Source organism: Aplysia californica, unplaced genomic scaffold, assembly GCF_000002075.1.
Source record: "Aplysia californica isolate F4 #8 unplaced genomic scaffold, AplCal3.0 scaffold00098, whole genome shotgun sequence".
NCBI lineage: Eukaryota > Metazoa > Mollusca > Gastropoda > Aplysiida > Aplysiidae > Aplysia > Aplysia californica.
This window is the reverse complement of record NW_004797368.1, coordinates 1,313,073-1,322,850: the sequence shown is the minus strand read 5'-3', so window position 1 is coordinate 1,322,850 and position 9,778 is coordinate 1,313,073. Positions and strand designations below refer to the sequence as shown.

Sequence of the window (9,778 nt, the reverse complement as noted above, 5' to 3'; positions counted from 1 at the left end):
CAAGGGATCTTTAACGTGTGCAACTTGCACACGGGCCCTTTGAGTTTTTTTGCCCTTGTCCGAGAAGGCTAGGTGTAGATCTTTCCTACCAGAAGATCTACCAGAGTGTGGCAGAAAGACAGCAGTAAGGAGGAGCCAAGGAGTAGTGAGTAGAAAGGCTGCAGAAAGAGTCAGGAGCCCAGAGGAGGGGGCAAAGGAGGTGAGGGGGTGAGGGCAGAAAGAGGAAACGAAAGCAGACAACTGAGCATTGCTAGAGAGCAGAAAAGGAGGTGAAAGGAGACAATTTTAGAGAAGAAAATTTTTCGGTCACTACCCGGGACGTTTAAATGAGAGGCCAACACCTTAACCTCTAGGCCACGAGTGCCCCTGAGAATCTTTGATTGAATGGAAGTGAATGCTTCCTAGAGGTATGTTTTTAAAGTCTTGTAGGTTCCACATATAACTCAGACTCAAACTCACCAATAGTAGAAAATAGTATTGCTGTATTTTACACCATTTTTTAAAATTATTATTTTTTTTTACATAAGTTCTACTGTAACAACCGAGACAAAAATCCAACGACTGTAAAAATCACACGATATTATTATTATTCGAGTGGCTCTATCACGCTTCGAATATTTGCGAGTAGCGAAAAAAAAATCGTGAAGTTTGAACAGTATGTAGAGTCGAATAGGTACAGCTCTTGTTCCCAATGCAACCAAGAAGGTATTTACAGCAGGCTGAAATCGACGTATTACAACGATTACCGACACGACGAAGTTGCCGGCGTGTGTTCGATACGACTGTCAGAGCGGTCGTGTTGGTGAGCTCAGTGGCGCGTGAGATTGCCGGCTCGTTGGATGAGTTCACTATCTCTGTCGTCATCATCCTTCTCCATTGTATCTCTACGGAGCGTGTGTGCGTGCGTGCGTGCGTGCGTGCGTGCGTCGGTCGAACTTTGTATGTGTGTGTGTGTGTGTGCGTGCGTGCGTGCGTGCGTGCGTGCGTGCGTGCGTGCGCACGCATGCATGTGTTTACATGTCTGTGTAACTATGCATATGTGCATGAAAACATGCCATTGAATTTTTATTATGGTATTGATTGTCAGGAACCTGTATAACTAGCTACCATTCTGTCTTGGAGTCTGTAAAAGTCGTCCAACGGAATGATGGAAACATCATTGTTGTCTGTGGCCAACTCAGTTATGTTTCTTCATGAGTCGCAACTGGATGTAGGTCAAGGCCAGTAAGATGAAGGCTATGAGGCCAAGAGCAACATAGTTGTGCCAGAAATCCCAGGAATCCTTGTAGTCGATCTCTTGTTGCTCCAGAAAAAAATTTCCGTAATCACTGTAAGGACAGAGAGTGGGGTTTTTTTTGTTTTGGTAAGTGTTTTACAGCGCTCGCAACTACATAAGGTCATATGAACGCACAGGACACACTAAACCTTTTCAGTTTGGTAGAAATTGATTTTGAATTTTGCCTGAGTGGCGGCCAAAGCCTACTCTTATTGATTTTGAACCACCGAGGGATCTTTAAAGGACACAACTTGCACACATGACCTTTAGATTTTTTTGCCTTTATCCAAGAAGGCTAGGTGTTCGATCTTCCCTACCCTAAGAGCATGGGTGTGGCTGAAAGAGAGCAGTTTGAAGGAGCCAAGGAGTAGCAGGAGGGGACAAAGGGAGGCAGAAAATGGAGACGGAAGCAGACGACACAACATGATTACAGAGAATGAAAGGAGGTGAAAAGAAAGGACAGAAAGAGGGAACGGTGATGGTTGGGATGTCAAATGTCATAGATATGCCAGGAGTGGTATGACACTATTAAAATGTGTTTAGTGAGTCTTGTGTGAACATCAATAACCATTTCTTTGAAACAAATAAACTGTTATAAATCACACCATGAGTTGTAGACTCTATCTATTTCAACTATGAAACGAGACCAAACAAGCAAATAAAGATTAAATAGCAAAAGTCATGTTCTATAAGAATAGCCTACCTAGTTTACCGAGGGATGTTGCTAATGTATTCATTTTTGCCTCATTTATGTCAACAAAAAATGTATGCGTTCAAGGTTTACCTATTGTAAGACTACACTAGTAAAGTCATCATCGTATCTAATGTGCATGCAACTTCTTTTACCAACACACATATACACACACACACATGCACATGCACGCATGCACACATGCACGCACGCACACACATACACAGGCACACACATACACAGGCACACACATACACACACACATATACACACACACACACACACACACACACACACACACACACACACGTGACACATTCACACACAAAAGAGTCAACTTAAACCGAAAGAAAATGAAATCCCCTGTTTTTTTCTTCTATTTGAGCAACCTCTCTAAATCAAACACCTTACAGCATGAGTGACTTCTCTTTTTTCTTTTTTCGACTGTCACAAGCAGTACTAAGAGAGAAACCCACAAGGTGTGCATATTCTCAAATAGTCTATAGGTGAACATTTTTAAATGTTCAAAATGTGGCAAACTTTTCTCTGCCAGAATTGGTCTCATCGACCACTGCAGATGCCACAAGTCGTCGTAACCTTTAATTCTTCAAATTCTTCTATTTCACTGGAGAAATATTCCCCCTCTGCCAATGTATTGGTTATTGTCAGATATTGACAGACGAGCTATTATTATGATTATTATTGGTAGGCCCATACAAACCAGGGTAATGTGGGGAGGTTGCTGGTGAGGACTGACACTATCTAAGACAAAATCAGGCAACATCAACAACAATATCCTCTCAAACAACCATGACAGATTGAACACTCAAGTGGCTTACCAAAAATATCAAAACCTGATTTAGACTACAGTCAAAATCACACACAGACCCCTAAAATATCGGCATTTGTGGTGTAGTGGTCAAGCTTAGGAGAAATCTTTTTGTTTTAAGGAGTCTATTGTAACAGGAGTTAACCCTTTCATTATGCCTGGGGTCATTTTGTACCCCCGGCGTTGTATTCTTCACATTTTAGAAAACTTCTAGTGTGAAGATTTCTTTGAAACTTTCAGTATTTCTCAAAAAATCAATTTGACAGGCTGCTATGCAAAGCATACGGATCGAATTAACGAGTAAATTTCCTCTTGGAAAGTGGTGGCACAGAGTTCCCCACGTCGTATGGATACGATAGTAAAACATGACGTACGGATAGGGTTAATTGTACTCTATGTCTAAACTCCTTCCAAAAGAGATCAAATCTTGACCTACCAGGTGGTGGCGTTGGAGCAGAAGGCCCTGTCCTTGAACTCGTTGATGCACAGCAGCTGGGGAAATACACACATGGTCACACGCCCGTGGAAGGTGGATGGGGAGAAGGGCAAGAGAGAGAGATGAAATTATTTTTCTGAAGATACAGATCTCTATAACCAGAAGAGAATTTTTTTTCCTTTTAAAAGAACAATGGGAAGGGTTAAGGAAGTGGGGTGATAGGAGAGAAAGGCAGGTGGGTAAGAAGAAATTTTTATAAGATACAGATCTCATTATGTATTCTAAGCGGGAGCGAGTTTTTTTTTCCTTTTATATGAACAATGGGGAGGGGTAAAGAAGTGGGGCGGTGGGAGAGAAGGGCAGAAGAATAAAAATAATCTTTTAAAAGAAACAGATCTCATTAAGTGCTCTAATGGGGAAAGAGTTTTTTTTTTTTCTTATCTGATAAAATGTCTCAGACTAAAGAGTGTTTAAAAAAATTTTTAACCAACAACTATGACAACACTTGTAGGGTGAGTCTCTTTGCACTTAGCAATCTATAATTACCCCGACAGACCTTTTAACATTCAAAAATATTCTCAGCTTTCTGAGATGCATTCAAGCTGCCATTTTACAGGTGCTCAAACACTAACCTACAGATAAGATATTTCACCCTGCAAGCCAGGTACCCCTTTCCACCTGGATGAAGTGAGTTGCATTTGAGTAAATTGCCTTTCCCAAGGATACAACCTCCAACCCAGACAGAAATTCAAACCAGTACCCTTTTGGTTGTGAATATATGACATACTAATGACTTGACTATCGGTGCTACATCCTACTGAATAAGGAAAATTTGTGTGAATGGGAAAAAACCTCAGGCCGAAGGGCTAGAACCCAGATGGCCGCTGGATCGGAAAAGTAAAGTATGGAAAAAACCTCACCGCTAAGCCGTACTTGAAGATGCTGAGGTACTTGGCCCAGTTGACCCAGACCCCAATGGAGCTGAGGCTGATGAGGAAGCCTCCGAACAGCTAGAGACGTCAGAGCACACAGGGGTGAGTAGAGTGAAACACAGCGTCATGCTCATTAGATATAATATGTGAGGCATCGTGGTGAAATCAGGCGCTCGTCAAAATAATGTAATCGAAAAAATCGGCATTTTTTGGCCAGTTTGGATTTTTTTTCGAATTTTTGTTTTTTGACTCAACACCTTGATTGTCCATTCAAAAACATTCTTCAGTGTGAATTTTATGGAAACACATTGATTAAAGGCACGAAAAATGTAAATTTGCAGTTTTCAAATACTCTTGAGCTAAGGAAGTCACCAAACTTTGGCGACCATTTTCTTGTTAATTTTACTTCTGAAATCAGGTGACCCCATCTCTTTCAATCGCAAATATCTCGACTTCTATTCAAAATAAATGGATATTTTTTTTCATCAAATGCAAGGCAAATCATCATCATCATCAATGCCTTTCACCCCTGGCTGGGTATAGGCCACATACAAGCTCCTTCCATTTATCTCTGTCCTGGGCCATCCTTCCAAGCTCGTTCTAAGTGAGCTTCATCTCTCTCATGTCCCTTTCCACGCATCACATCCATGTTTCCTGTGGCCTACCCCTGCCTCGTGCTCCCTGTGGGTTCCACTGCAGTGACTGTCTTGTGATCTTTCAGCTGGGCTTTCTTAAGGTGTGTCCAATCCATCGCCACTTTCTTAGTCCTATTTCTACTTCTATATCCTTTTGTCCTGTCCTTTCCCACAGTTCTTCATTTCTTATTCTATCCTGCCACTTAATTCCTAGAATACTCCTCATACATCTGTTGATGAAAGTCTGGATTTTATTCAGTACTGTCTTTATTGTCTTCCAAGTTTCACAGCCGTTAAGGAGCACAGACTTAACGTTGGAATTAAAGAGTCAAATCTTGGTGTGCAGTGAAATGTTGACAAGGCAAATGAACAACCTTTAAGATAAACCAGCAACTCCATACCCAAAAATTGACGAGTGCCTGATTCCACCATGTTGTGACACTTAAGCCTTAATCATTTTTAGCTATTTTGAGAAAATGAGAAAAAAAAGTTTCCTTCAAGCAACTGACTCTGTGAAATGCTTGAATTTTGGTACACTCAGTTGATTTTAAATATAGATTATTGTTTGATCCAAGTGAACTATATTACCAAGATGGCTCTGCTCTTCATTTCCAAACCAAAAACTCTGAACCTGCCAAAAAGACTAAGGCAATTATCTTATGAGCGTAATGACATATAAGCGCATAACACACATACACATACACATACACAAACACACACACACACACACACACACACACCAAATACATTATTATCTGTGTGGACTTGTCTGCACACATCCACTCATGACCCCCTCCACTCATTTCACATCCACTCATGAACACCTCCTCTCCCTTCCCCATCCCCACTCACAACCCCCCTCCTCTCCCTTCCCCTACCCAACTAAAAACCCCTTCCACTCCCTTCACCTCCTCCACTCACAACCCCCCTCCTCTCCCTTCCCTGTGCCCCACTCACCATCATCAGCACATAACACAGTGCCAACAACAATTGTGCTACAGCGAACACCCGCACAGTGGAGCTGATGAAGAAGCAGAGGCTGGCTGCCGACATTGTCACACAGAACAAACCCAGCATGAACAAGAAGAAATGGTCTACGCCCATCTGTAGGCCTGGGGGGGAGAGACATAGTGATTTTGGTTTAGTAAGAGTTTTACGGCACTTGCAACACAATGTGGTCATATAAGTGCCGAAGAATAGACAGTAATAAACACCAAAAAATAGAGGAGAGATCAGGACAATAGTTGTACAATAGGAAAGAAGGAACAAACCACACCAGAGCATCCGCCAACCACCTGCTGGAGAGACAGAGGATTATCAACATAGTTACAAATTTCTTGGGGGGGGGGGTGTGAGAGAATAGAAGACAAAGGAATAAGTGACAGTTTTAATATTTTTCAAACACAGCTTATGTGTTTATTTCACCACCTGTAGGTGAAGGACAGAGGAACATCATAACAATTGATTTCCAGGAGGATGTATGAATGAGAGTTAAACTTCTTTTTCATACATTTTACATTATTCTTACCACTTTTTGGTGAGAGACGAAGGAACATCATGATAAGAGATTTCCAGGAGGGTATATAAGTGAGAGTTAAACCTTCTTTTTGATATATTTTACGCTGATCTTACCACCTATTCGTAAAGCTCAAAGGAGAGGGACAGATGATGGCCCAGATAACATTTCGGGGAGGGGAGGCAGATGGTAGGAGAGCACTACAACTTTTCCCCTAGTACAATTTAATCTCCCTCCCTGAAGGGTTGTGCTCAAATGCTCATTCCATGTCCACTGGTCAACATAACGAAAAGCAGCTCATGTACGTGATAGTAATTATTGTCTTGTGTGCTGAAATTTGTGGAACCTGGAGGAATAAACTTACGTACAAGGCTAGCCCAGGATAGGGGAAGGTGGAAAGTGTTTGTTCATGGCCTATGCCCTGATGCAGAGTGAGAAAGGCAATGATGATGATGTGCTGAAGTTTAAAGAGCCCATTTTAATTTTTCTCCAGTCAGCTGATGGACAAACAAAAAAAAACCCTTATTATGTTTTTATTAAGTGTTTTTTAGCACTTGCAACACAATTAAGTCATATAAGTGCCGGAGATTAGAGGTGTTACAAGAGAATAACAAGCACAAAAAAAAAGGAAAGATAAAGATGATAGATGTTTGATACGAAAGAAGGAGCAAACCACACCAGAGCACCCGCCAACCACGCACAAGAAAAACTCGTCACTTACCCACGGTAAAGTAGACAATGAGGGACATAACAACCACTGGGATGAGTCGCAGTGGCAACATGTCGAAGAAAATCTTGACCAGGAAGTAGACGGACACTCGGTAGAAGCCGCTGATGTTTTCATGCCTGAGACATAAAGTACGATTGTGAACATTTTTGGGATTGGTAGATTACACATAGTACAGAAAAGGGGGAAGACATTAAAAGGCTAGCCCAGGATAGAGAAAGGTGGAAAGTGTTTGTTTGTGGCATATACCCTGGTGCAGGATGACAAAAACATTGATGATGATCAGATTAAACATCAGTGAAACGAACAGAAAAATGTCTAATGAAACTAGTAACTCATTATATAAGAGTAGAAAACAATACTATGAAAAGTATAAATTCTCCCTAGAAGATACAAGAGACTGTGACAAATGGAACAGCGAAAAAGCACACCTGAAAACATAACAAGCATCCTCAAAAACTTCTAGGCCTCTGAATAAAAACATCTTCCAGCTTGTATTCGCAAAGAAAATGCTTATCGAAAGTTTATTTCTTCCGAACCATATAAAGTTTTGTATTGACTTTTCATGGCATTAACATTTAATTTTTTGTTCTGTAGATACTGACCCAGTTATGAGATGCCGCAAAAAAAGATCACAATACGCTCAGAGACAAGCATGACACATGTATCTATGACATCAGACACAAAGAAAAAAACACAATAAAACTTGAGACAGAAAGACAACTTACATGAAAATCTTTCTCTCGTTGATGAAAACCTCTACCGCTGACATGTTGAGAAACAGCTGGTTCATAACCAGGAAAAAGAAAACGCCTTTCCTGAAAATCAAGTTTTGATCAATGTTAAAAAATGATTTTAGGTAAAAGGGAGGTCTTTAAAAACTTTTTTTCAAAATCCATAAAACATTCAAGAGTCTTCAGTTTGCAATGTAAAGACAAAACATTTTTTGTTAACATTTTAAAATACCTTGGCTTAGTTCAGCACGATTTTCTACAATGAATGACACTTAAATAAGCAGTCTTGTCTACTGTTAACACATTCTGTAAATGACAAACTCAAAGATACATCTCAGAACAATATTCTGACTAACGTTAATTTTTCCAGTCCTAGATGCTGAGCTACAAAGTTTGATAAGATAAAACTTTTACAATAATTATTTTTCCTACAAGTATGTTAAACAAAGGTAATTTATACTTCATAGGGTAAATGAGCAACTAAAGAGGTCACGAAAGCCAATAGTTTTGCTGCATTAAAATATGGTATGCACAAAAAGTAGAGGTATAATCATCAATTTCTAAGACATCTGATTCAGAATGACCCCCTCACAGTCCACACACTGACATGTCAAGGATCTCACTGATAGGGTAACCACAGATCATTATGTTTTACCTGTCTGCAAAGCCTGAGCCTGGTTTTTCCTCCAACTGCCAGTAGATGGCACTGATGATGATGGCAAAGAAGATTGTTGTTGCCAACTGCAGGAAGAGGTGTGAGGAAGGTTACAGTCAGAGGCAGCAAAATGAAGCAGAATCCTTCAGCTTTTCTTTGCTTCCTCATTATTCAATCTTGGACGTTTCATTTTCTGATCCAAGTGTATTGATCAATATTTTGCAATACAGTGGTCTCAGGATAATGGTGATCCAAAGAAAGGTACCACTTTTTGATTGTCTAAAAAAAATCTAGTCTTTTGAGTCACGCTTTTCGTATCACATGAGTTATATTAAGTAGTCTAATAAGTAAGTTATGTTATGGAAATATCATATGATGCTTCAATTAGAGTTCACAGCATGAACATTAAAAAACAGAAAATTGGCATTTTTTCCCTGACCACGTGGCAAATTTGTTCTATTCTTTGTTTTTTATACAGTTTATGACTTTGTTTATAAAAAACGACAATAACATTTGATCATTGTCGCCCAAGAAAGATGGTAATTTTAACTCAACATGAGAGAAATCAAGCCATCCACATGCTCCATGCATTCTTGCAGTTGCTAGGACATTCAATGTCAACAGAAAAATGAGTCCTTTTACTTTTTTCTATGTCAGTTCTTCCATCCTCCATCCTGTTCTATCAAGCATTTCCATCTCTCCGTTGAGATGTTTTATCTCAGTCTGTATTTGTTTTAACTGGCAAGGTCGAAGCAGTCCACTTTCTAAATGTTCTTTTTTTTGCTGATGTGCGCCCAAAGTGTTTACATTAAGTCATTGACAATAAAGCACAGTCTGTGAGCAAAAACAAACCCCAATTTGAGCATTCAGATAAGTACGGCAGCATGAAACATTCAAGCCTTTTTTTTTAGTAGTAGAGGGTTTTACGGCGCTCGCAACTGCATAAGGTCATATAAGCGCCAGAAGATTAGAGGCATTACAAGAGAGTAACAAACATAAAAGAGGAAGGGGAGATAAGGATGATAAATGTTTGATAGGAAAGAAGAAGCAAACCACACCAGAGCACCCGCCAACCACCCACTCATTCAAGTCTGAGTCAAGACAAACAACAGAAGACAAACATCGACAGAGACTAGAGAGGTTCTTTCATCAGAAGTAATGTCACACTTTTTTGACTGATAAGTGCAAAAGAGGGTCTCCCCTCCTCTCTACCCCAACCAGATTGATGAGTGCAAAAGAATATCTCCCGTCCTCCCCTTCCAAATTAGATGGTGCATTACAAAATTCTCTCCCCACCACTACAAAATAGACTGAAGAATACAGACAATATAAGATCCCATCCCCCCC

At 40.3% G+C, this 9,778-nt stretch overlaps 1 protein-coding gene across 1 annotated transcript in view; it reads right to left on the bottom strand.

The window, feature by feature from the left end:
• Positions 1 to 820: 820 nt before the first annotated feature.
• The window catches only part of LOC101851114 (broad substrate specificity ATP-binding cassette transporter ABCG2), a gene marked incomplete in the record, with an annotated part of 42,038 nt that continues 33,080 nt past the window's right edge, over positions 821 to 9,778 (bottom strand). Inside the window, 7 exon segments of the mRNA XM_013080771.2 lie at positions 821 to 1,328; positions 3,233 to 3,288; positions 4,153 to 4,242; positions 5,757 to 5,911; positions 7,037 to 7,161; positions 7,771 to 7,860; positions 8,432 to 8,517. Of these exon segments, the coding sequence (XP_012936225.1) occupies positions 1,178 to 1,328; positions 3,233 to 3,288; positions 4,153 to 4,242; positions 5,757 to 5,911; positions 7,037 to 7,161; positions 7,771 to 7,860; positions 8,432 to 8,517 (753 nt within the window).